General features: G+C 39.5%; 1 protein-coding gene across 1 annotated transcript; it reads left to right on the top strand.

The window, feature by feature from the left end:
• On the top strand, positions 1-26,503 carry TSNAX (translin associated factor X). The gene is made up of 6 exons (XM_066315726.1): positions 1-120; positions 1,962-2,069; positions 6,303-6,417; positions 8,069-8,199; positions 22,351-22,478; positions 24,709-26,503. Exons 1-6 carry the CDS (start codon positions 105-107, stop codon positions 25,081-25,083), a joined length of 873 nt encoding a protein of 290 aa, XP_066171823.1. The 5' UTR covers positions 1-104; the 3' UTR covers positions 25,084-26,503.
• Positions 26,504-27,031: the final 528 nt, after the last annotated feature.

The raw sequence follows: 27,031 nt of genomic DNA, 5'->3' as shown, positions 1-27,031 counted from the left end.
CCCCTCCATGGCGGCGGGAGGGCGGGGGCGGCGCGGCGGGGCCCTGGCGGAGCGCGGGGCGGCTGCGGGTTGCCGGGGGGACGCTGCGCGGCGGCGGCTCCGGGATGAGCGGCAAGGAAGGTGATGTCTCCTTCCCTCCCCTCCCCTTCCCTTCCCACCCTCAGGAGACCGAGGCGTGAGGAGCTGGAGCCGGCGGAACCGCGGGGAGGCCCGGAGGGGACGGGGCTGCGGAGCCCCTGCCGTGCCCTTCGGCTGTGCCGTGAAACTCGCACTGCGGGGGCCGCTCCTTCGCGGGTGTCACTTTCCTTCGTGGGTGCCCTTCTTCCCGTTGTACGGGTGCGCCAGAGAACGTGCATCCTATAGGGATCTGCATCCTTGGGGCTAGAAAAGCAGATGCCACAGAGGGAAGCTGAGTGTGAGGCCTGTATAGCGCTTGTGCTAACGATTCAGTATACTCTGTCTATGTGTGTGTATATATAAATATAAATCTTACTTATATAGCGTAATATGTATGTGAAATACATACTAGTCACAGCTTGTTCTGCCGCCTGTGTGTTGGTTTAGCCCTGGCAGTCGCAGAATCAGAGTCACAGAACGGGTCAGGCGGGAAGGGACCACTGGGGGTCCTCTGCTCCAAGCTCCCTGCTCAGGCAGAGTCATCCCAGAGCACCCGGCACAGGATTGTGTCCAGATGGTTCTTGAACATCTCCACTGAGGGAGACTCCACAACCTCTCAGGACAACCTATTCCAGAGCTCAGTCACCTGTACAGTAAAATTCTCTCTCGTATTCAGGAAGAATGGAACGTCCTGAGCATTGGTTTCTGCCTTTGCCTCTTATCCTATTGCTTGCCATTACCGAGAATCACACAGACCTGCCTTCAGCACTCTTTCAAAGGGGTGCATTTAATGTTTTTGCCTGCTATAGGAAAAACAAAACCCTGAAGTCACGTCCAACAAAAGAAGGAAAAAATTATTTTCATTTTCCTTGTCAAGAAAGTAAAAAGGTTTCTGGTTTTGCTTTGGCATAATAAGCAATTAAGCGGAAACATTTTAAAATCCAGTGTTCCCTTGGTTCTTCTTTTAAGGAAACTGAGACAACTCCACGTATTCGAAAGGTATGCCTGTATCCAAGTTTGCCAAACTTTGAGCTCTGTTAGGAACAGTGTCCAGCTGTCACCAAAAGGAGGGAGAGGGAGGGAGGAATGGTTGACACAATGAGTTAGTCCAGGGAGAAGGAAGGATAAAAGAAAGAAACAATACAAAGTGTAAATCAGCAGTAAAACATAGTCCAAAACAGATGAGGTTTGAGTGTGGAAAAGGAGGGTTAAGAAAGAGGCATACGAAGCAATTGAAATGAGCAGCTACATTCAGAGAAGAAACTGGTTAATGGGCATAGGGTAAGGGCCTAAGAAGCTACCCTGTAGGAGCTAAACCTACATATTGGAATAGGGGTACTTGCTTAAATTGTGCCTTACTTCTTTTTCTGGTTTCTGGAGACCTGTGACATAAGTCACAGTAACAAAACCTTGCAGGTTTATTGAATAGTTTCAAACAGAACATTTAAAATAGTTAGAAAAAAAAAAGGAAGAAGAAGAAAGGTCTAATCCTGTAGGTCCTTGTTCACACAAGGATTTCCATGCAACCATTCACTTAAGCAAGGAAACATAAATGGGTGTGAAGACCCAAACACTATACAAAAAAAAGGCTTAGGTTTCTGCTACACTCATCCATACAAATGGATTTTTTTTTTATAATTTTCACTGGCGATGTGGTACAAAAAGTAACATGATAACGTGAAGGTGGCGTCAGTTGATAATAAGGTTCATCCAGTTACCTTATTCAGCCCTGCAGAATGCTGTAAGGAATTCTCTGAAGAGAGCATTCTGGTGCTCCTTATGCTCTGGCAAAATTGTATTTTTAAGGTTTTGTTTTGTTTTTGTGTCTGTCTTCTATTTATTAGGATCAGGTGGGTTCAGAAAACGAAAGCATGACAATTTTCCACATGGTCAAAGAAGAGAAGAAAAAGAGAACATTAACCCACCTTCAGCTATGATGACGTGTTTTAAATGTAAGTAAGCATTTGGAAAACCAGATTTTAAAAATGTAGCGTATAAATTGCTGGGAAATTATTAGTGGAATAAACCAGCTCTCTCCAAGGGAGAAACTTGGAGCTAGTTGGACTCATACTCCATATCTTTAGAGCTTAGTGTTTGTTTTGCATTTTGTGCAGTGAAGTCCTGGGAGTGGGATTTTGCATAGCTCTGCCTGGTTCATGACATGCTCCTGTTTCCATCCTACCTGCTGTTCCCCCCACCCTCCTCACTTGTGCTGAACCTGATGCTGAGCAAACTGCACAAGTGTTCAGCCAGGCAAAAGGTGACCAGGCCCTTTGATGGCAGAAAACTGTAGGATCTGCAGATGAGTAATACAAAATCTGAGCCACAGGGGAGCAGTGAGATGGTGACCTTTGGGAAACTGAGGAGGCTCTGACCTTGGCCGTGGTGCACAGATGACTAAGCTACTTAAATGTAAATCTGGATGCTTTGTTTTAAGAGTTGGTAGTTGTTTATACCTGCACTTTTTTTTAAAAAAAAGACTTCAACTAACTAATATAGACCTTTATGTAGTCACTTTATTCACTTTGATTGCGTTTTAAATATTAACATATATTTAATATTGTTTAAATAGGCAGATGTAAACTTCCCTTCAGCCAAATGGTTTTTATAGGATTTTTCACCAAACCAGATTTAAACTCCGGTAAATTTAAATTTCTCATTAGACAACCCCTAACAAAGCAAAGTTCAGAAATGCGAAGCCTTGACTGAAGAAGGAAGGAGATGCGAGATGGGGAACAGATTAATTCTTGTTGTAAAATTTTTCCTGTGCCACATATGTTCTATGAAGCTAAGAAGGGTGAAATATAAGCTGGCTGGCTGCTTTAGATGGTTAATGTGTACTTCAATGTCATATAACTTCCTGGCCTTTTTAAACATGGGTGTTTCTATATTTCTGTGTAAATCAGCTTGGCAGATGATTAACCATGACCTCTGAACTTTGCCTAGAGAAGCTGTGGCTGCCTCATCTCTGGAAGTGTTCAAGGCCGGGTTGGAGGGGGCTTTGAGCAACTTGATCTAGTGGAAAGTGTGCTTGCCCATGGGAGGAGGGGTTGGAACTAGGTGATCTTTAAGGCTTCTTTCAACCAAACCACTCTATCATTTATATTGATTATTGTATATACACACTTGCTCTTGAATTGACTAGAGCAACTGTACTTTAAACTTTTAATTTTTCACTGTCATCAATATCAGTTTGTCATAAAGTTGCCATTACTTCCACTTCAAAACAGCTTGTTTCCCTTCCTTCTCATGAGATCCATTTGGCTGTGTTTGGTTAATTTCAGAAGGAATTTAAGGGACATGGTTTCTTCAAAGTTTTCAGAGATCCACTCTTTGTATTTATTGCAAAGTGTTTAGTGCAATACAAAGTGCAGCAAGAGCACTGCCCCAGACAAAGATGCTGGTGGTCTTTGTCTCCATATCAGGCACAAGCATTAGGAAAAGATATGCTCCTGATGGTTTATAATTGAGCAAGTTGTGTAAGATGAACTGGTTGTGCACAATTTCTGTGTATGTTGTCTGAATCTAAACAACTTAATCGTAGAATCTTGGAGTATGCCAAGCTGGAACCGATCCATCAGGATGATGGAATCCAACTCCTGGCCCTATGCAGGACATCCCAAAAATCACACCAGGTGCCTGAGAGTGTTGGCCAGTTGTTTCTTGAGCTCAGACAGGATTGTTGCTGTGACCACTTCTCTTGAAGCTTGAGTGCCCAGCCACCCTCTGGGTGACAAATCTTTCCTGCTGACTAAGTTAAACCTCTCCTGACACAACTTCAGGCTGCTCCCTCGGGTCCTGTCACTGCTCACCAGAGTGAAGAGATCAGTACCTGCCCTTCTGCTTTCTTTCCTTCTTGGGGATGTTGAAAGTCTGCCCTCAGTCTCCTCCAGGCCGAACAGACTGAGTGACCTCAGCTGCTGCTCATACAGCTTCCCCTCCAGACCCTTCACCATCTTCCTTGCCCTCCTTTGGATGCTCTCTTAAGATCTTTTTTATATTGTTTTGCCTAAAAAACCATACACAGTATTTGAGGTGAGGCTGCCCCAGCTCAGAGCAGAGTGAGACAATCCCCTCTCTTGCCTGGCTGTGATGCTGTGCCTGATGCACCCCAGGACAGGGTTGGCCCTCTGGCTGCCAGGGCACAATGACTCATTTTCTACTTGCCACTGAAAAGGGCTCCCAGGCCTATTTCTGCAGCAGGGCTCTTCAGCCCCTCCTTCCCTGGTCTGTACACACAACCAGGTTTGCCTCGTAATCTGTGGCCTTACATGGGTGTACACATTTTCCTCTTTTTAATCTTTGAAAGAAAGATGTGCTTGAATTGATCTATTTGCACCAATGTTTTCCAAAAAAGTAGTGAGAAATTGTCTTCTAGAATAATCATAAGAATCACAGAGTGGTCTAATTAGTCAAAACCCAAGGAGTTACGCCTTTTTTTTTTTTTAATATGTCTCAAATATGACAGGTCAGTGATGAAGAGAGGGGATGCTACCTTGATTTGTTAGGTTGAGGTTTAGTAAGGGTCATTTTTAATGGTCTGATTTAGCAGCACCAAAATTATTAATAGAGTTTGAGTCTTTACTTTCAGTGCTAAATTAGACATTACAGTGGAATGGGTGTAGGAAATGACTGTGTGGGTTTGATGTGTTAGCTTGGAGAACCCCCAAGTTCTAATCCTTTGCAATTTTAGGCAATAGCACAATACAGTAGGTTTTGTTGCATCTTGTTAAGCTAAACACTATTGTATTTGTCTGGTTTACTTTAGAATATAAAGCACTTCACAGTAGTCCCTAACAGGTTTAAAACCTAACATAAAAGTCTAAAAGCCACAACTATCCAGAAAATTTAGGGAGTGTTGAAATATTGCAGATGTTTAGAATAGGGAATTTCCCAGTACATCAAATGTGCAAATGGTCCTTGGAAATGTCATCTCTCTCATCCTATGAAGGGAAATCACCCTTCCTCAAGTTCCTGTCACTATGATCTCAGGAAAAATTTCTTGATCTTAATTCAGGGTTGGAATTGACTCTCAGAATTTGCAAGAGACAGACCAAGCAGACATGTATAAGAATTAAAAGATCAGTAGGAGCATTTGTGACTTATCTTAGAATTTCAGATTAAGATTGGGAGTAACAGGACAAAATGAGAAGAACGAAGTTTTTGCCAAGGCAATGAGAAATACAGAACTATTTTTCTAGTGTCATCTAAACCTCACTTGCCAGCGAACTGCTATGTTTTTTTAAAGGTTATTCACTTGTCAGACCCTTTAGAAACGTAACCTCTTGGTTTATTTTCTGCATCTTCTTGCACAGAGACTTTGACACCTCAGACATTTATGTAGGAAATTTGTTATATTTCTTGTAAGCATCTATTAGTGATTTATTTACTAGAATAATGGTGTATAAAATGTTAATGGCATTCATGAAACATTAATAATGTTTGACTGTCAAAATCAGACACACTTCCTCTCTTCTCTGTATTTGTTGTAATTAGAGAGATCTAACATCACTAAGTCAGAAATCTTATTTTAAATAATTGATCTCACTTTTCTTTAGTACTTCTAGTCCTTAGGGATATTAAAAAACTCAACTTCTGGCCGAGTCTAGCTGGGATGTAAAATGCAACGTTTCTTCTAACTAAATGGAGCATTTTGAACAGTATATGTGCCTTAGCCAGATTCTTTTTATTTGATTGGTTTAGGCACTGGTGAATCTTATTCACAAATGATTGTAGGGTTTTATTTTTTGATTTGTCTTACTGAATTGGGGTGAAATTTTCAGTCTGTTTCCAGAACAGCAGTATTGTAAAATAGATTTTATTAGCAAAACCAAATATTTTACCTTAAAAATTTTTCAGGATGCTTTAAGGCATCATGAGGATTGATATCTACTTAAACCTGACTTATTAAACAAAGTTAATTAATTTAATTTAATTAATTAAACTTAATACCTGAACTGACTTATTAAACAAAGGTAGTATTAATGATGAATTTTGCAGCTCTGGCAGGCGGTGATGGCGTTTGCAGCCATGCCCCATGCAGGGTCAACCCACCTTGGGGAAAGGCTCCCAGCAACAAGGCTGATGGAGTCTGTAAGGGGTTAGTGCAGCACCGGTGCTTTTCTCTTCCCCTGCACTGTGTTTGTGTGATAATTGACCTTTTGCTGTAATGACTGACTCTGCAGCATTCCAGCTGGAGCTTGACACCAGGCACGATAAATACGAGCGGCTCGTGAAGCTCAGTCGGGACATAACGATTGAAAGCAAAAGAACCATATTTCTGCTCCACAGGTTCACCAGGTGAGTCACGTTGAGTGTGAAAATGTTCATAGAAACCTACACTCTGCCTTGCAGTGTTGTCTTGAGTAACAGCTGCAATGTTCTGTTAAGAAGAATTTAATTAACTTCCCATAAATGTCCTTCAGGGTGGATGACAGCTGATGAATCCACACTCCAGTTAAAGGATTAAAAGATGCTGGTTCAGGTTTCTGTGTTGGTTTTATTGGTTTATTAAGCCAGTGTAAAGCAGTAGAGTGAGTAGCAGATGAGAGCCTTTCAGCTTTCAGTAAGCTGTGAGAGAGGAGTATGCACCCTTCCTTCAGGTTACTTGCCTGGGCAGTTCCGTCACTGTTTTGGTTGTTGCACCCCCACCCGAGGTCATCAATGCAAATAGGAGATGACCTGGGGTCTGTTATGTAAATATGACAGCTGGATAGGCTTCTGTGTGAAGTTTTGAGCTTCTCTATGTTTTGTGTTCTCATGAACCTTCAAGCAATCTTTGGAAGCCAGAGACAAACTAGAAGAGCACCAGGAAAATTTGAAGCTTTGCATAGCCTGCTGTATAAAGTGTTTGTTGTACGTGACAAACACTGGTCTAGCATGTTATAACAGCTCTCCCTGCTTCTTTTCTTTGTAATTTCATTTATTTTAATTTACATTTTCTTACCTATCAATATATTTATGTTGAAATAGTAACTATTTATAGGTACAGTTATAAATGGAGATTATGAAGTTGCCTGTTCTTTAACTTGGTTCTCTTCTGCAGAGAGGTACTGTGATAGTTCCAGTAACCTTTATAGCCTTGACTGTAAATAGTTACTCCCACTGCAGAGGCTAGGTGGCTGGGAACTTGTGGAGGAAAGAAAAACAACAAAGAGCTCATCATTACTCTGAATTTAGATTCCTGTTTTGTCGGGCATTCCTGGTTTTCTGAGAGTGGAAGTTTTCTATGCTGTATTTTTTATTTCCTTCTTTGCTTTTTGCAATTATTGTGGTTTTAATTCCAGTAAATTTTACTGTTTGCTTTTAAATATTTTCTTGAGACCAGTTGATCAGTGGTTCCTTTAAGAGACTATAAACTAATGTAGCGTGTGGATTATTTTGGCTCAAGGGAGGAGAAAGTTTAAAGGAAATTAGATAAACTAAGCTTTAAATGCCAAGTATATGTTGTGGTTGTGAATCAGATATTTCAGCTGTTCCTGAACAGCATAGTCCATAACTACTTCCTTTAAAAAAAAAAAAAAAGTCACATGTAGAAGTACATAATGTATTGTATTTTGCAATACTGTCAAGTATTGCAAAATATTAATTTTTTAAGAGGTTGAAGGACTTCTGTAAATACTGCTAGTTTTCTGGAATATTTTTTGAAGTTTGATGTGTTTCTCGTTTTTCTTATTTAAACAATAATCATGACTGTAGTCTGGAATAAACATCATGCTACCAGAACTCTGGCTGGTTGATTGGTTGATTATTTTCTTGGTAAGAATCTATAGAATTTCAGAATCTGCAATAGGTATCTGTGAAAGTTAAACTGTTTCTCATTGTAGTATCAGTTTTGCTTTTTCTTGAAGCCAATAAAAATGTATTGATTAGTAAAAGAAAAAGTATGATTTTTTAACTGTTTGTTCATGTTGTGGAAACTGCTCTTTCAGTTTCTGTTTTATGATTGCAGTGCTCCCAATGGAGAGGAAATACTGAGTGAATCTGAAGTCAAGCTAGATGCTGTCCGACGGAAGATCAAGCAGGTTGCACAAGAACTGATTGGGGAAGACATGTATCAGTTCCACAGAGCTATATCTCCAGGTAAATAATTTAAAAATAGGAAAAAGGTGCAGTTTTGAACTAAGCTTAGTTTCTCTTCGTGTATCAATACTTTCTCTTCATGCTGCGGGTCTGAATTTGTTACATTTCTGTGGTTTTACAGCAGGACTTGGGTTAATATTTGTTACCGGCAAAGTTAGCTCTGGTATTAGAGAAGCTATTGTCCTACAGTTTCATTGCAGTTTAAAGGAAGATGTACATGGGAGTCTACAACTGAAACAATTTGGACCCTCCCCTAAACTGAAATTAAGTGTATTTCTAACAAATGTAATGGCTGGTCTTCTCTGACTGAGAGGAATATAAGTAGCACACTCATCTGCCCCTCCTGAAGGGTTACAATTTCTAAGAGGAGAGTGAGAACAGCTGTCTTGTGAAATTTTCCATTTTGAGTGATAAAGTGATTTTGAGTTGGTAAAGTTAATGAATTTAAATCCTTAGATTAGCATTTTCTTTCCTCTAGGCTCAAAATATGCTTTTGCCTCTCTGTTACAAGCATTAACTCAGTTTGTGTGTTCCAGTTGCATCTTTTTCTGCTCCTCTTTGTAAACAGCCATCTTTGCTAACATTGGATACTAAATCTCAGTTTGTTCATAACTCTTGCTGTAAAACCCTCTTTCTTTGCTGACAATCTGAATATTACCTAAAGTTGGTATGCCTTGGTTGTGGCAACACATGAGTAAAGTAAGTAACTGCTTCTTTAACATCTCAGTCAGGGTATAAAAGTGTCTTGTGTTTATCAATCTCATTTTAAACAATTTGGAATTGTGTATATCTTTCCTTGTTTTGGCAAAACTTCTTCAGCTGATGAGAGCTGGAGATTTGCCCTGAATTATGTAATTGTTTAAAAATGTCCATAAGACTGATTTGATAAACCAGGAGCACATACGTGTACGTAATTTACAAGACAAACAATGCTCAGTTTAACTTGTACTCATGTCTTATACAAATTTTAGTTTAAGAGTGAGACAGGTCTTGAGTCTCAGTTTAGCAATTTGAAACCAGAAGGGGCTTGCCCTGATAGGCTTCAGTGGCTCTGATTAATTCCACAGTGCTCTTGTGATGCATTGGGTTGTTCAAATTCGATATTAGTAGTTTTTCTTAGAGCCACTTAATCTGTGTGTGTCTTACTGCTATTTATAGCCAAGTACTGTAGTGACACAATGAAAAGAGATAATTCAAAATGCAGACATTAGAAATGATCAGACTGTGAACAATACTGTTCCAGGTGTATTACGAGTATTTTGACACGCTGAAATGTCTTTTGATTTTCATTTTAAGTACTGCTTATAAAAGCTGAGAATCCTTGCATTCTGTTTTACGAACAAAAGTTTTTGGACACTTCATTGTGACCTGTAAAGTTTGTTTGAATAATCCCTCAAATTTGTAGTCCCACATGAGTCATATAATGGTGTGTATAAAACAGCAGTGTTTGAGGTCTGCTACTTCATGGATCTTTGTGATGGTGCAAGCCATCAGCCGTGCCATGTGAGCAAGATTCTCACAAAGCAACCACTTACTCTGCATCAGCTGCCTCACCTGATCTGTCTGTTTTATTTGATAACATGTCTTTGTGGCAGTAAATTCAGAGGCTTACCTGCCTCTAGTTCTGCTGAGGAGCAGTTGGCCTGGAATTAGATTCACTCATCTCACACGTAAGAGAGTATGTATACCTACATAGCAGACATATGGGAAGTTACTGCACAGTAACTTCTGTGTGTACACATGTTCTTACAAAACAAGTAAGCAAACCTGATGCTAGTTTTCTACATCCAGATTCTCTCCTCATAGCAAAAAAAAACCAAACCTGTTTTTGTTTCTTTAAAAAATACGTATTTTTAGTAATCAAAAGTTAGATTTCCTTTTTACATGAAAAATGCCTAAACTTAAGCTAGCCATAGCAATCTGAAAATAAAGAAATTAAATTAAATTAAAAAGCTGAAAAAAAAATTTGTTCAGCTTTGCTTTGTGTATTTGGTAAATACACACAGTCAGCTACACTGATTTTCCTGCATAATTTATTCCTGACTTGCATAAAGGTACTCATTAATACCAGAACAGACCTGAATAAATTGTTTAGAAAACAACTGCAAGCATTCTGTCAGGAGCAATTAAGAATTTTTAATAGTTTTTTCTGGTGTTGTTAATCTCAGCCTCTTAAATAAATTACTAAGATGTATTTGTCCATTTTATAGCAGGATGAGTTACTCTAGGGGAAGTTGGTAGTAGAAGTAGTTAACAGAGGAATTTAAAAGACCTGCTGCATGTGTATGGTGACTCAATGACTCCACAGCTGCAAAACTTTTAGAACAGAATAGGCAAATTCAGAGGGAAAGAACCTACAGTGACCATCCAGTGCCACTACCTGACCACTTCAGGGCTGACCAGAAGTCAAACCAAGTTGTTAAGAGCATTGCCCAAATGCCTCTTCTACACACTGCCAGGCTTGGGGCATCAGCCACCTCTCTAAGAAGCCTGTTCCTGTGTTTGACCACCTTTTCAAAAGGAATGCCCCTGCCTAATGCAGTTTAGAGCCATTCCCATACATCCTGTCATTCAGTGGGACAGGAGACCAGCGCCACCTTCTCCACCTTCCCCTTGTCAGGAACCTGTAGGGAGCAATGAAGTTGCCTCTCAGCCTTGTCATCTCCAAACTACACAAGCCCAAAATCCTTAACTGCTCCTTTCAGGACATTCCTTGCAACCATTTCACCAGCTTTTTTGCTCTCCTCTGGATGCCTTCAGGGGCCTTTATATCCTTTTAAAATCGTGACACCCAGAACTACACACAGACTGCATGTATAGTAGCACATCCTTAATGCTTACATGGGACTTGGGATGAGATTGTTATAGAATTAAAGAATTTTCTTACTACATTCCTAAGAAGACTTAATAGACTGAATCTTACTGACCTTTCAAGGTAAAAAGAAAAGAATGCAAGAAGGTATTAGTGTGCTAAATAAGGGGGAGAAGAAGTAGACTCTGTTGTCCATCTTTCCAGCAGTCAGGTGTGCAATCTCTCAAATACCTGAACTTGGCAGGTTCAGAACTGAAGAGTAGAAACACACAGCTCCCCAATGCATTTCTGGAGGTAGAACTGGAAATGGCTGTTCTTTTCTCCTCTTTTCAGGTGAGGTAGATGGCAAGTCTGTGCACTCCCATCAGTTGTATAATACTGCTTTGCCTTAGGGATCTCGCTCTTGTTTCTGTAATTAGGTATTCGTGCCTCATTAAGAAGACTCTTTATAAGATCCAACTGAAATAAGTTGCCTTCACTCTATTTCAGTACATCATCCACAGCATCTACTTCTATTCTAGCTCTTCTACATATGCTCCTCTGCAAGGAAAGTTTGTTCCCATAGTGCATATTTAGTAAGGAAGTGTTAGAATATACCTGTGTGTCACTGGTCAGACAGGGAATGTGTTTAGGAATTGTGTAAATGAGCTTGTGTGCATAACAAGTATAAAATGGTAACTTTCAGTCAGACCTTTATTCTTACCTTAATTAAATCCTCTGCTCTCCAGTTAGTCCCCCCACAAAAAAAGGAATATGCAGGCTTGAAGACATGTAGATCTTGATTGTGCTGAAGCTGGGATCAAGGAGGTGTCAGAGATGTGGAGATGCTTGATGTCAGGATTATGAAGCTGAGATAGAAAACCTAGAAGTGGGAAGAATGAGGGAACAGTTAGATGAAGAGCAGCTGGGAGAGGGAAGGGTTTATTCTACCACTGCCCACCACTGTTTATGAAGAACTGTAATTGGGACGTGAACAGTGATAAGAGTTAAGAATGTTGATTTTAGTTTTGGTTTTAAGTCTAGTGTTCTTTAATTGTTACTTTGCTTTTTTTTCCGTGGAAAAAGCTTGTGCGTCTTTTTGAAAATAAATGAAGCTAAGGAAAGTGCTAGATTCTTTGTCTTTATATATTTCCTAGGGCTGTAAGTCTTGACCTTCCTTTACCCTAGTTTTCAACTCTGATTTTGTATTTTAAAGAATTTCTGGAGAACTAGTTAAAAAGCTTTTTATGAACAAAAACATTGCCATTAAACTGCTTTTTTCTTCCAAAAAGAATAAAGAAACACTTATGTCCCGTATCTCAAAAGCAGCATGTCTAATTAACCTCAAACTTCCTAAAAATATTCTCCTTTGTCTTGAAACCAAACATGAAACATCCTCCTGTTCCCCACCCTACCTCTCATAGAAGGAGTAAAAGGGTTCAAAATGGAGCTTATAATGGAACCAATGTAGCTTCCTTAACTGGGGAATCATGATTGTCTGCATAATGAAGCTGCCTAATACATATTTTATTCAGTATAATAACTGTTAGCCTATAAATAGAAGAATGCTATGAGTATTATGCTTGGAAATATTGTTTGCCACTTGCAATTGTTAAATGCTTTTTTTGGGGTTACTCCAAGCAGTTGTTCTTTTGACTTGAAGATAAAACAATTCTGGCAGAGCACTAAAGGAGTTTCATGCTTTCCCTCATTAAGAATAGTGCTAATGGCACGCAGGACATTTCCCCAAAGGACACTTGCATGAGCTCAAACACTGAGTATAGCACTAATTGAACAACAACAAAAACTGATGACTGTTTTCTACACATTTCTTAACAGTACAGATTGTCCCAGGGGATGATTAAACAAGCAAACAAAGAGATACTGAAATAATGAAGTCTTTTTTTAATGCAGAGCTCTTCATTTGTTATGTTAGAATGTTCTGCTTTGTTGATATTTTTAAAGCTTTACTATTTGTAATATAGAATTCCTGCTCCTTTGGCCTGCTTTGCAGTGTATACCTTATATATCCTGTGAGGAAATATGTACTCTTTCTTTAAAATTGTTAAGAGACACTATGCAAGAAAAGGACTGAAAAAATTGTATGGATTTATGAAAGGAAGGAAGAAAATTTTCAGGATTTTTTTATTTGTGTGTATATATGTGTGTTTGAGTATTTATATATGCATATTTAACTCTCAGCTACTGAGAGAAATATCAACAGTATACAGAGAAGATCTGTATGGAGCTTAAAGGCAAGAAAGAAATGCTCTGCAACGTCTGTAGGGTCCTACACTTCGGCTACAGCAAACTCATGCTGTACTGCAGGCTAGGGGAAAAGTAACTGGAAAACTGCCCACTGGGAAAGGATCTGGGGTTTCTGGTCGACAGAGACTGAACGTGATCCTCCAGTACATGCCCAGGTGACTGAGAAGGCCAGTGGCATCCTGGCCTTTGTCACCAACAGTGTGGCCAGCAGGACCAGGGCACTTTGTCCCCCTGCATTCAGTACTGGCTGCACCTCAAGTTCTGGGTTTAGTTTTGGACCCATCACTACAAGAAAGACATTGAGGTGCTGCGGCATGTCCAGGGAAGGGCAGTGGAAGAAGAGAAAAGCTTGGAGCACAAGTCTGCTGAGGTGTGGCTGAAGGAGTTGGATGTTTAGCCTGGAGAAGAGGAGGCTCATTGCTCTTCACAACTACCTGAGAGTGTAACCAGGTAGGGAGTGGTCTCTTCTCCAATGAAACAAGAAATGGGACGTGAGGAAATGGTCTCAAGTCACTCTAGGGGAGGTTTATATAGTATATTAAGAAAAATTTAATCATGGGAAAGGGTTATCAAGCATTGGAACAGGCTGCCCAGGAGAGTAATGCAGTCACCATCCCTGGAGGTATTTCAAAGACATGTTGATGTAGCCCTTAAAGACATGGTTTGTAGTGGTGGACTTGGCAGTGTTGGGTCTGTGGTTGGACTCAGTAGATCCTAGAAGTCTTTTCCAACCTGAAAAATTCTGATTCCATGTTAGGATGTATATAGTTATTCAAAGTGTGTTCTAAATCTACTCTGCATAAATGCAAAACTTGTGTACTTCAGAGGGAAAACTAAGGACTGCTCAGTAAATTGGCACTGCGTGGGATTGAACAAAGTACCTCTTTAACCTGGCTTTGTTAAATGAAATCTCTGGCTGTTTGAGGACTTTACTCAGTAAGACAAAATACTGAATGAGGAGCCCATAATTGTTCTGGAACTTCTTAGCTGGAGTGGCAGGGAATGATGATGGTAGATGCAGTGGAGCCCTGTTGGCTGACCTTTGCTGTGTGCCTGTGCTTGCAGCAGTGGCGAGTGGAGTGGTGTGCTCGGGGAAGCTCATTAGCAGTTTATCATGTCTGCACTTGCTCTCAATAGGATTAGATGATGAGGCTGTAAAATGTCAGCACCTTGTCAAAACTATTGCTCTGTGACTGCTTCTGCTGATGATGATGCAGGAAATTCTCTGTAAAAGTTCAGCACTGACGCAGTCTAACACATCATTTATCTTGTGCAGGCACTATTTGTGTTCTGAGAGATTGCTATAATGGAGCTTATTTCTGTCTTCTGCTGTATGCCATTTGGAGTCACTTTAGATGATGCTGCAAAGATGCTGCAGCAAACTGCCTTGCTCAGTTGGACCAGGCCAGTTCAGTCTGTGTGGATGAAAAGAGAATACTTCACTTGCACTAGAATGCCACTTTTTAACTGCAGTATGTTGGACCACCAGACAGGATGCTGTAAGAAATGCTATGGAGATGAGTTGGGTCTGTCCAAAAAGGCCATCTTTAGATTACTGATGATTTAAGTAACAACATTTTTGTGGGTATTGTATGAAGGATTTTAATTAGAATGCAAACTTAAGGAACTATCCACATAATGATTTCAATATTTACCTGGGTTTTTTTTTTTTTTGGTTGTGTTTTTGTCTGTTTGTTTGTTAGCTTTTTAACTCAAAATGTGGAAATAACATACTCAGATTGTTTACCTTTGTAAACACACATGTATTTCTGAAATAATATTAAGGTACATAGTATCAGGGATATAATATTAATGTACTTTTCTGCACATCAGGAACAGTATAAGTAGGGCACCTGGTTTTATTCCCTTGAGAAAGCTTAAAAACTGTAATTAAAATAGATGCCATATTTAATTTTAAGTTGGTAATAGAAAGGAAAAGCTTTGTACTGCAGGAGGAAGGTATCATGAATTGTAAATGTCTCACCCAGGATAAGACCTAAATACACCTAAAACTTGAAAGGAAAGCTGACTGTGAAGGAAGCAATCAGGTTTATGCAAGATGGTGGGAAAACACAGTAACACAGGAACAGGATGTAACTGAAGAATTAATCTCTTGCTGTTGTAGGTGAGGGGTAAAATGCCAGAAATGGAAACAAAGTTTCCTGATTATACTGGAAAATTAACAGAATTTGCAGTGAATAAGCTTGTGGTTATCAGATACAATTTTCTTAACTTCTTTCTTTCTGTTTTGTTATGTTCTGTGTTTCTCTTTACTCATATTCCCCATTGGTCAAACTGGTTTGTTTTTTTTCCTTCTGCAAGTTGCCTATTTGAAATTTGATGCCTTCAATTGGTTGCATTTTACTACCCTTTTTTATTTTTGGTTCATGCCTTTTTCCTCGGTTCTTCTAAGGAAAGGGAAAAAACAGCAACTGCAAAGCCTCTCACTTTGTATTTTCTGCTGCAGGTTTTATCTGTCCATACGCAAAAATTGAACCTGCAAACATGAATGCAAATTCTGACATGAACAAACTAGGCATGCACTATGTGAGAATTGATTGTCAGCTCATCCCTGAATGAGCTGTACATTCAGCAGGAGCCGTTCAGAGCAGCAGTCCATAAGAGAAGCTATGTAGAGTCTTTTAAAGGTGCATGTTGTGGGTCAGCATGATCACAAAGATTGTCCTTTCCTGCTTCTGACTTGAGACCTGACTATCCTAAAGATCTGCTGTACTATTATGACAGATGCTGCAGTTACTCATGTGACAACCTGAAACTAGTGACATTGTTTGTTTTTTAATTCAGTTTCATAGCTGGCAAATGGAGGAGAGCTTGTGCTCTGGCTCAGGAATTCTTTTCAACCCTGCAGCTATTGACATTAGTCTTTCACAGACCAGATCTCTCCAGCCTTTGCAGGAACCAAGTGCAGCTGGAACAAAAGACAAATTAAAAAAAAAAAATGAAGCTTTTTTGTTTGTTTATTTAAAATCACACAGGAGAATATGTCATAGAGGAACTCCCTTCCAAGAAATGACCAGGATAGCACGTTGCGGTTTGGTTTTTGTTTTGCAGTCATGTGGGGAGAAATAGAGGTTGGCAAATGGTGAAGTACCTTTGTACCATCTCAAAGATCTGTGTTTATGAGGATAAATGGCCACTGTTGGTTCTTCTGGTGTGCTTGTGAGTTGGGTCTGTTGCACGGAAACAACATCAGCTTAAGAGGAACTTTCACTGTGATTTGACCTGCAGAAGCTGTGTTGTGTTAGGTGCTCTTTCTTCTTTGATCACTGAACATCCTGGCTGAGTCAGAGCTTCCTTTCTTTGCTATCTTGAATACTTGTCCTCAAGGCTGTCAGTAATGTAAAATTTGCCATCTGACTGAATGACTTTTAAAACTCTGTATTAATTATGAAGGCAGTTGGGGGTAGTCAAAGAGGTCAGGAAGACTACTTGTTCACAGGAATAGGTCTTTTTAAGAACTCGTGGGAAACATTGAGTGCACTTCAGAATTACTGCATTTAGGGCTGGCGAGTTGGAATAGAAGCCAAACTTCAGAACCTTGATTACAAAAACCTTGATTACAAAAGGTACCATGGTACATCCCTCAGCTCCCCAAGTAGAAGCAAAATAAAGGTTTGTGAATTCCTCACCCACAATTATTCATCTGCAAAAAGGCCTATCATATGTCCATATGTTTTTAGTAACAATATAAAAAAGGCTTGATTACCTGTTCTCTGCAATGAGAGATTAAAATATTGTTTGCAGTTCTTTGAAGGATTTTTGTACCTGTTTGGAGAAATAATTTAACTCTCACAGGCATCTGTCTGATAGGGAACGTATATTTTTTTCTGAGGTTTTTGGGAAAACTGACTAGTCTTGGAATTAGCTTTTTCCCTGAATTTAGTGTGTATTCAACTTTAAACAAAGTGCAAACAATGTTGACACTTCACTATCTGAAGTACATCACTTCAACACATGCAGCTAGAAGAGAACAGAACTCTTGGTTGTGGTGGATGTGTCAAGTAGCAATTGACTAATGAATAAAGCATTTGGGGCTTTATAGGAGAAATCATTTTTTAAATGATTGATATAATAGTAAACCTACTCAGCTTTTGAATTATTGCTCAGTGAATAGAAACATGGGTTTTTTTTCCAAATATGTAAGCTCATATAGAGTTTTGTTCTAGTACTTTTATTTGTATTTATTAGTTAGTACTGTTTTATAAAATCCTACCCTGACTGGAATTACTCTTTTAAGCCATTTTCACAACAGGATGTCGAGAGCATTCCTGGCTGTGAGGATAGCTGGCTCTATCCTCTTTTCAGTGTATGTTTTGAAATTAACCTTTGGCTTCATGCTCACAATCAGCAAAATAGTTTGATTGTTTCATAGCCTCAGTTTAAGTTTAATTACTTAAATTTTTACCTCTTCTGCCCAGAAAAAGACCTCTGAATCTTAGGAATCATTGTCAAGTATGCAGAGAACTTTAAAGGAACAGATTAGGGTGTGAATTACCTGTTTAGTCTTAATAGGACACTGGATTTAGTTTTTTGTATTAATGCTTCTAAAGTTATTGTGTGTACTTGTTTCAATTGATGTTGTTGTACCTGGTTAATTGTTTGCTTGTTTCACTCGTTCTCCCCTTCATTCCAGCAACAAGTTCTTTAAGTTCACCAAACTCTCCATAGTCTTTAGAATTATTTTTCTGCTTGGGATTTCCACAAGAATATGACTTTTTTTTTCTGGATTATGGCGGGGATTTCTAGGTTTCGGTGGTGGGGTTTTAGTTTGTTGTTGTTGTTGTTGTTTTCTTTGGGTTTTGGGGGGAGGAGAAAGAAGGGATGTTTTTTTCTGTGTTTGTTTGGGGTGTTTTTAATGGCAATGTAACTTGCCAGCTAAACACGAGGATAAGATAGAGCCTTGTCGGTGCTGTTTTGGTTTTGTAATGAATCAGCAAGTGGGTAGTTTCACATGACTCGCCCTGTAAATAATGTGCCCCACCCTTGGTGCAGGGATCCCAGAAGAAACTTGCTGTGTATATCTTCCTACCATCTTTCTAGTGGCTGCTCTTGGCCTGTGATTCCTGCTGCACGGCCTAGGGAAGGAGCTCGGTGAGAGAGCGCAAGCTTGTGTCTATCTGATTGTGCCCTAATCATCAGCACATGCTCCTCTCTACACAAAAAGACAGAGAGAAACAGGACAAAGGATGAAAAAGAGAATGAGTTTGAGAAGAAACAGGGACAGAAGCAGCTTATTTGGGAAGATGGCAGGTGACACTGGCATTGCTAACCTTAACAACCGAGAACACGAAATCCTTTTGAACCTGTTTTGTAGCTGTTGAACCGAGATTTAAAGGAGGAAATTAAGTAAACAAAATTTTAGGAGGAAACTTTCATCTTTTATTTGATTGTCATTCTTGGTTGAACCTTCCATGCGTGCCTGGATGCATGCACATCTCAGGTGGAATTAGATTCTGTTTACCCTAATATGACTCCTGCAATTAAGTAATTTCTATTACTTACTCATTCTTTAAATAAAACTAGCTTTTCCTCTGTCTTATGCATTCATTTGACTCTTGGATTGAGTGCTCCACTGACTTGTTTAAAAATTTGTTTTCATTTAAGAAGTCTAATTTCTTGCTAAGTTTCTTAGGGAAACTACTTTTTCTTCTTGGAGTTGCTTATATAGTTAAGGAAAAATGTCTGCTGGAATGTCAGCTGGCAAAAAAGTGCTCAAGCTTTCAAGCAGAAAAATCTCCTTTATTTATAGGTACATACTCAGAAAATATCTCAGTGTAGCTCTCTAGTTCTTATGTAGAAAATAATTTTTTAAAATATAGAAGAGAGCTGCTATGCTGGGTCACTGTCACTTGTCTAGTACAAGCTATTTATGTAGAATAAATGTAATAAAATATCAAAATGCTTAAACAGTTACTTTTTTACCTTACATCTGTAATTATAAGAGATGCTAGTAAAAATAATACAGTGTTTTTAATTGGTATTTTTGTCCACATACTACAAAAAAATCCAAACCTATAAAAGGCAGTCTTAAAAACTATTCCATTACTGGCAGCTCAATCCATAAATAAGCCAATTTTGGAATTAATCCAAAACAAGAGCATAAGGGGAAAGGTATTGTTGGATGGTGTAGTGAAATGGGATGGGGTTTTTCACCCTGGGAATTATTTGCTGAGAATAGCGGATGTCCTACCATTAAGCTAAAACATAACATATTTAAACATCCTTCTACCTGCACATGGAAATACCTTATTTCAAGGTCTTTGGTCATTGAAATGTCATATTGTAGCTACTTCTGGACTAAAAAAAAAGAAAAAAAAGGAAAAAGTAAAATATTAATGTTTTTTGCAAAGTAGTTGTACACAGGATTTGTTACCAGTCTATTTGGGATGGTAACTTTAATTGAGTTTTGTAAGGCTTACTAAATAGTGAGGATAGATTCCCTAATCGTGAGAGGGTGACAGTGAATGGCAAACAGACTGTGTGCAACATTCTCATGGTGGTGTTAAGCAAAAAGAAGGAGCACAAGGCTGGCATGGCACGTCAGCTAGGTTTGGGTGGCAGGAGGAAGCAAAGACCTGTGTGTCTACATACAGATAAATATGCCCACATTGAAAAGTATATAAAGATAAAGGAGCAGAGGAACTAAACACTGGTGATGCAAAAGGACAAAACATGTGTGGAGTAGTAAAGTGGAGTGAGTTGAAAGTGAGAGATCTGACTGATCAAGAAAACTTTACCAGAAAGTTTGAGGGCTGATTTGATGTCTCTGAGAGCTGTGGAAAATGCTAAGTTGATTCTTCATATGTAATAGTCTTCTCCACAGATAGTAGAGGGAGATTCCAAATGATGCCATCTTGAGTGCTGCTGTATCTGGTAGCTTACAGCTTATCCACAGAAAAAGCCAAAATTTCATAATAGATTACTAGTCCTGGTACATCAGAAGCTAAGTCAGGGAAAGAGTGAGTGATGAAATCTACCTCTCTGCAGCCTCTGAAGTTATTTATCTTAAAAGATCCTGTGTAGCTTTTATCTAGTGTTTTTCTATTGCTTGTGCCCAGAATGCTTTACCTGAATTCTGTTGATTAAATTATGGTGTTTAATTGGTCTCGGCAGCTCCCTGTTTGTCTTCTGATTTGTGAACAGCAGTGTTGAGTGTGAGTTTGGTTACTGCATATTTATTCTGCTTTTCCCAGTGCTGCTGTAGACTTCTATGAAGGAATTGCCATTCTGAGTTGCTTCTGCTCAAATATATATTTGAAAGGAAAAAAAAAAATGCAGGTCACTTATCATGCTTTTGGATTGTAACTTGGAAAACCTCCTACCCCTTGAGGTTATGTCTAGTTTTTTGGGGTATTTCCACACTCATCTGTTATTCAAATCTATGTTCTCTTCTTTTTGATTTAGACTATTTCTTTGATCCAAGTGAAGTCTAAATTTGCTTCTTCCTGCATATTTCTATAAGCTGAGGTCCTGGCACAGTACAGCTCAGTTGAGGGTATTAAGATTATTTTAATGGAAACAGGATTCTACTTCTGATACCTTTGGTTATATCCTTATTTTCTCACTGACAAAACTACTGTCTAATCCTGGCCCTCTTGCAGCATGATACCTGTTTGCTTCTCTTGAAGTGAAGTCATCCCCTTAAAATGGCTCAGAATAGCTCTGCTAGAACAGTATCTGTCATGTGTCTGTTCCTTTAATGTCCTCTTTGGGCTTTCTCTGTTCATGGGTCAGATATACACAGGCATTGACTTTGTCTCTACAACTTTTTTTAGCTTAGTACTGCTGTGGCTGTTTGTTCCAGCTTTGTTTCTGCCTTTTTTTCCACCAGCAGTGCCAGCTTCAGCTTTCTGCTTATGAACTTTACTCACATGCTTTCCCCAAATCTGCTCACTGCACATAAGGATAAACTGACAACCTGTGAAATCTCTGTCTGAACATTCAAACTCTTTTTCTTTAGATCTCACCTTTGCTGTAATGCATAATAAAACCACCATCTGCTAAATAGGTAGGGAGAGATAATTGTGGCAGGTAGCTGTAGATGGCATACAAATCTGGTACAAGCTGCATTTGTTATCCCATCTTTTATTCCCTTTCCAGCACACCAACTCCTTTTATCCCCCTGCACGCCTTAATATTAGAGTGTAAGTTCTTTTGGACAAAGCAAAATATTCATATATTCACAGAATCACAGAACAGTTAGGGTTGGAAGGGACATCTTAGAGATGACCTAGTCCTACCCTTCTGCCAAAGCATGATCGCCTGTTGGTCTTCTTATTGGACATCACAGTCCTGTCTCGTTAGTTTATTTGCTTATTTATTTATTTATTTGATCTGGAGTGATTTGTAACAACAGATGCTTTGTCTTGAACATGAATTTCACCAAACCTGCGTATTCTAAGGAGCCTGATTCTCGCAAAATGGAGAACTGGGAAGTTCAGTTTAAAAAAAGTATCTACTACAAGTCCTCCTGGGCAGGGCTGCTCTCGATTGGTTCATCCCCAGCCTGTGCTGATACTGGGGATCCCCTGATCCAGATGCAGCACATTATGCTTGTTAAACTGCATGGGATTCCCATGGGCCCAACTCCTCAAGCTTGTCCTAGTTCCTGTGGATGGCATCCCATCCTTCAGGTGTGTCACCTGCAGCACTCAGCTTGGTGTCACCTGCAGATTGGCTGAGGGTGCCCTTGTTTCCACTCTCTAATGACGTTGATGCAGATATAAACAATGCTGTTCCAAGTATGAGCCCTTGGGAACATTGTGGGGAGCTGATCTTCAGTATGTTTCTGAGAATACCATGATGCTTTACATTGAAATTACAAAGGTGCTGTATGAAAAATGCAGATGCAATGAAATGTTTGTCTGTGTGCTTGGTCTGACTTCCATACTTAGAAACCTGCTTTGTTAGATTTTGTTTCTTTGTTATTTCTGTATTACATTAGTTTTCACTTTTTGCTGGTAGCCTTCAAATAGTCTCGCTTAAAAGATTTCTTAAAAAAGAAAATAATTGTGAGCATGGATCATTGCTGGAAAGTTTGAAGCATGAGCTTATTTCTGCTGTTTTTGCAGGACTTCAAGAATATGTTGAAGCAGTTTCGTTTCAGTATTTTATCAAAACACGATCTTTGATCAGTGTTGAAGAGATCAACAAACAACTAATATTTACAGCAGAAGACAGAGAAGAAACAACAAACATGGTAAGAGTTTTTCTTTTCTCAATTTACAAATATCTTTCTGGGATGGAAATGCAGCAGCGAGAAGGCTTAGTCACATTTTTGGCATCTGATTAAATAAGGCCAGTTAGTGGAATGGGATTAGATATACGTGTGGACTTTGACTCACTTGTTCAAAACATGCCTTTTATTCTGATAAGTAGTAAACTAAATCCGTGGGATACGAGTTTATAAATTTCACATCCTTTTTATTCAGAGCAAGCTGAACTCTTTCTGATATGGTGAAAGATGCAGGACAGTGAAATACTAACTAACAAATGTTGTGGAGGGATTTTTAGTTCCTGGGACGGTCACATTCTGGTGCATAGTGATGTTGCAGAAGTTGAGGGACAGAAACAAATCCAAGGCAGAATTAACGCCATAACTGAAATCTTGTTGCTGGTATTGAACTAGTCACTGGAGACACTGTATTTGCCTTGTGCATATGTCTTAGCTGCATCATTTCTAACTCTCCTGGAGCTGATTCCTTTCAGAGGACAAGATGGTGTCCCATCATACCTTAGCCCTAATACCATATCTGCTATTTCTTGACCTGCCTGTACTCCTACCCTGCCCTAAATGGTTCATAGGGACAAACTGTTGTCACCAAACAGGGTAAACTGGGTGCAGTTAGATTGTTGGCCAGGGTCAGCAGTGATTTGGTAGCAATCTACAGAAGCGCACAAGCAGTTGAGGTGCAGTGTACATTAATGCTGCTTTCTATGAATTCCTCAGTCTGCTTCTGCTGAAGAGATTCTGCTGTAAATCACTTCTCATTCTTTCTTTATTCTTTTGGTAAGATACTTGCAGAGAAGTATTTCAGCTGGTAGATGGGGTTCGCCGCTTGGGACCCAGAGAGCCACAGCCACCCCAAAGGATGTCTCACTAGAAACAGCTCCTTGGGGAGTCAGGGCGCTCCTCAGCTGGCAGAGGGGCTTCTCAGCATCGGGCAGAGCAGTGATTTTTCAGCTCAGTGATTTCAGCTCAGTGCTCTTAGCTCATGCCCTTGTGAGTTTGCCCCTCTTTTAGCCGGCCGTGGTGAGAGAGAGAGAGGTCTCGTGTGGAATTTCCACAGGTGGTACTTTATTGCAAAGGTACCAGCGAAAGGGGTCCAGGGACAAGGTACCTCTGCCGACCAGAGGAAACCCAGGGGTTTTTATGGGACACCAGGGTGGGAGGAAAAGGGTACAGAACCAATCAATTGTAACAGATCTACATAAGATCCCAAGGGGGCTCATGGGTCTCTGGACAGGTCGCTGTGACTAGAAGGTCTTTTGTCTTAAGGGCTCTGGGTGAAGTTGCGAAATTCTTTCTTAAGTCCTCAGCTTGGCTCTCTCCAGGGCAAAGCAGCTGGGGCTCCGCCCACTCCCACAGAGAAGCCTGATTTTTAGGTGAATTTAGTTGGGTTTTTTTCAGAGGTAACAACTATGAAGTTGTTAATCCCAGCATGCTCACCTCTGACCAGATCTGTCAATTTGGGTAGATAGCATATTATGGGAACAAGTGAACAGAAAAAAACCTGCACTGTCTCCCATGTTACCAATATTATGGCAATAAAAAGTATTGGAAACTTGGATATTGGAGCAGACTTGTAACTTAGTAATGAGTTTGCTTCATGAAGATTTTTGTGTGCTATTTTAATGAGCTCAGTTGATATAAAACAGATCTGAGAATACTATAGCTACTTGTAGAGAATGTATTTTGAAATTCAAGATACTATTATGAAATAATGCGATTTGTTTTCATAATGCAGGCTATTTTTGTTTGATTTGCTAACTTTGGACTGATTTTCGGAAAAAAATCTGTCAGGCCGAGATCTGTCAGATGAAAGAAAACTCCAAACAACTGCAAATAAATGTTGCTACAAAGATTTGATAATTCTGTTTGCAAATAGAGATGGTAGAGTTAGGGTATGTTTATCATACTTGCAAGAATGAAAATGACATCTCAAGTAGAAATTCTTTTATGTATATACATATATATTTATACATAAAAAGAATGTATATATATTCTTATATAAATATCTTATGTTGTTCTTATATGCTGGAAGGAGATTAGTACTTCTGAAATCAGCCCATGTGGAAGTGCCATGCAGTTTAATTTTCAGAATGTTTTAAATTTCCAGTTACATTAGATGAGTTAGTGCGTAGTTGAACCATCACAGATGGCTTTCTCACAGTTTTTTGTACTGGACTTTCTTCCCTTCTATCTCCAGACCTCCAATTCCCGTGATCAACAACCCCAGACGTGGAGCCTGAAGGTAACACCTGTGGATTACCTGCTGGGAGTGGCTGATCTGACGGGAGAGCTGATGAGGCTGTGCATCAGCAGCGTTGGGAACGGGGACATTGACACGCCCTTCGAACTGAGCCAGTTCTTGCGACAGATTTACGATGGGTTTACTTTCATTGGCAACACCGGACCTTACGAAGTCTCAAAGAAGCTCTATACCTTGAAACAGAGTCTGGCAAAAGTAGAGAATGCCTGCTACACCTTAAAAGTGCGGGGATCCGAAATCCCCAAGCACATGTTGGCTGATGTGTTCTCCACCAAAACGGAATTGATTGACCAAGAGGAGGGGCTTCCTTAAAATCAGGAGGCTCTTGCTACTCAGAAGGGAAGAGGACATAGAGAAAGCTCTTTAGTTATGGTTTTTGGGGTTTTGACCCTTCTCAAAGCTTTTTAGGTAGAGACATTTTAGTTTATCTATGGGAACGCTCTTTGCAGTGGTAATTTGTAACCAGAAATACTTTTTATGATGTGCAAAAGAAAAAAATGTTTGACTTTGGCCTCTTGGTATGGAATTTCCTTTATTGTTCCATTGTATCTTCTTTCAGGCTGACCAAAATTTCCACTGCACTCTACTCCAGTCACTGTCACTTGTGTGACTCACCTCAAACTGTTGTTGGTACAAGTTTTCATCAAGCACAGCAGTGGAGAAAAATGGTTAGGTGCTCTTATTTAGCATTACCGATAGGTTTCTGCTGACCCATTTTCTGAGGTTTTGGGTTCTGTACTCATGTCATACCTACAACAATGCACCTGTGCTTAAGTGCATCCCTTGACTTGAAACTGGGGTGATCTCAACAGTGCCATGTAATTCAAGTTTTCTCTGATTAGTGCTTTGAAGTATGAAATGAAGTCAACTTTTTGCCAATTGATATGATGCTAATTGCACTCATACTGTCACCCATTATTTTGGGTCTCTGTTAAAACTGAGCTCCGTTTGAGCTAACACTGGTACTTTGCAGTGTTGAGATGAGCTAGGAAATCCACAGAAAAAAATTGTGGAAAGTATTGTTTTGCATTTTTTGTAATACAATTTAATGCAGAATCTGACATATTTCTGTTTGAAGACAAAAGAAGTTGTCACATATGAAGTTTGTAATTTGGTGTTAAGACAAGCAGGTTTTGGCCAGAACAAATGCATTGCAGTGCTGGAAGTCTGTTCTCCATTGTTTGTGCTGCCCTGAGGACCTCCAGTGGGATTGAACTGGTATAAGTGAAAAAGGGCTAGCCAAGCTTTAAATATATGTTAACAGGAACTATAGCATGTGCGTGTTCCTGTGGAAAGGAAATTGCAAACAGAAGTAAGGCAAGCACTCTGGTTTCCACATTTATCTTTGAGGAGGGTATGTCACTGTTGGCAAAAAATCAGGGCTTTATGCTGGTGTCTGAAGTTATGAAAGTCTGATAATGTACATAATGCTAAAGGAAAACAGATAAAACAACATGATCTCTGGACTCCAGGAAATAGGCCTCCCAACTGCAATTGAAAATACTGCATGTTTTTTATTTCCACTTCCATATGCTGTGATACTGCCAATACTGTTCCCATGAGCATGTCCTGAGTAGCTGGAATCATCTGATTTATGGATAGGAATGGGTAAATACATTTTTGTCACATTTTTCCATTGTTTCCACATAAAGTAGTATGGGGTGGATTGAACAAGGAGTGGCATTTTTTCCTATTGTTTGATACTATTTTTTACAATAAATTCTGAAAAGTAGTCACTGTCTCTATGTTGGTCCTTTCGCCTGTCAGTCCAAGTGGTAAATTAGGATACCCACTGTGAAGTTTCCCACTGTGAAGGACTTCACTTGGAAGTTTTGCTCCATTCCTGTGTTCATACTTCCATGGGCACTTTCTAATGCTGGATTTTTTTTCTCCCTTAACTTTATTCTGTGCCATATAAAAGCTAGTTAGGATAGAAACTTCATGTGAATCTCTTGAATGAAAAAAGTGCAAAAGATTTAGGTGACAAAGCAAGTATATCCCTGGAACAAATCTGCAACAGTACCGGTATTCCTACATCTCATCTTTTCTTCCTGCCTCTTTTTTTTTTTTTTTTTTTTTTTTTAAGCTATGATGAGAGGAGGGGAAAGAACAGAGGCTAGTTGCTAAAAAGGAGTAGTTTTGGGGTGTCATCCCCTCCCTGAGATGTATACATCTAGCATTTCAGTTATGCACCTACAGTGCAGTTGTGTCTCTTTCGGCACACTAAATTTACTGCAAGTCATTGCTTGTTTAGTGTGAG

Source organism: Sylvia atricapilla, chromosome 3 (assembly GCF_009819655.1).
Source record: "Sylvia atricapilla isolate bSylAtr1 chromosome 3, bSylAtr1.pri, whole genome shotgun sequence".
Classification (NCBI taxonomy): domain Eukaryota; kingdom Metazoa; phylum Chordata; class Aves; order Passeriformes; family Sylviidae; genus Sylvia; species Sylvia atricapilla.
This window is presented reverse-complemented; position numbering and strand designations above follow the sequence as displayed.

Excerpts from the sequence above, each read along its gene's own strand:
- TSNAX (XM_066315726.1), top strand. Across the intron at positions 2,070-6,302 it reads TATGATGACGTGTTTTAAAT|CATTCCAGCTGGAGCTTGAC; the intron begins GTAAGTAAGCAT and ends CTGACTCTGCAG. Across the intron at positions 8,200-22,350 it reads CCACAGAGCTATATCTCCAG|GACTTCAAGAATATGTTGAA; the intron begins GTAAATAATTTA and ends CTGTTTTTGCAG.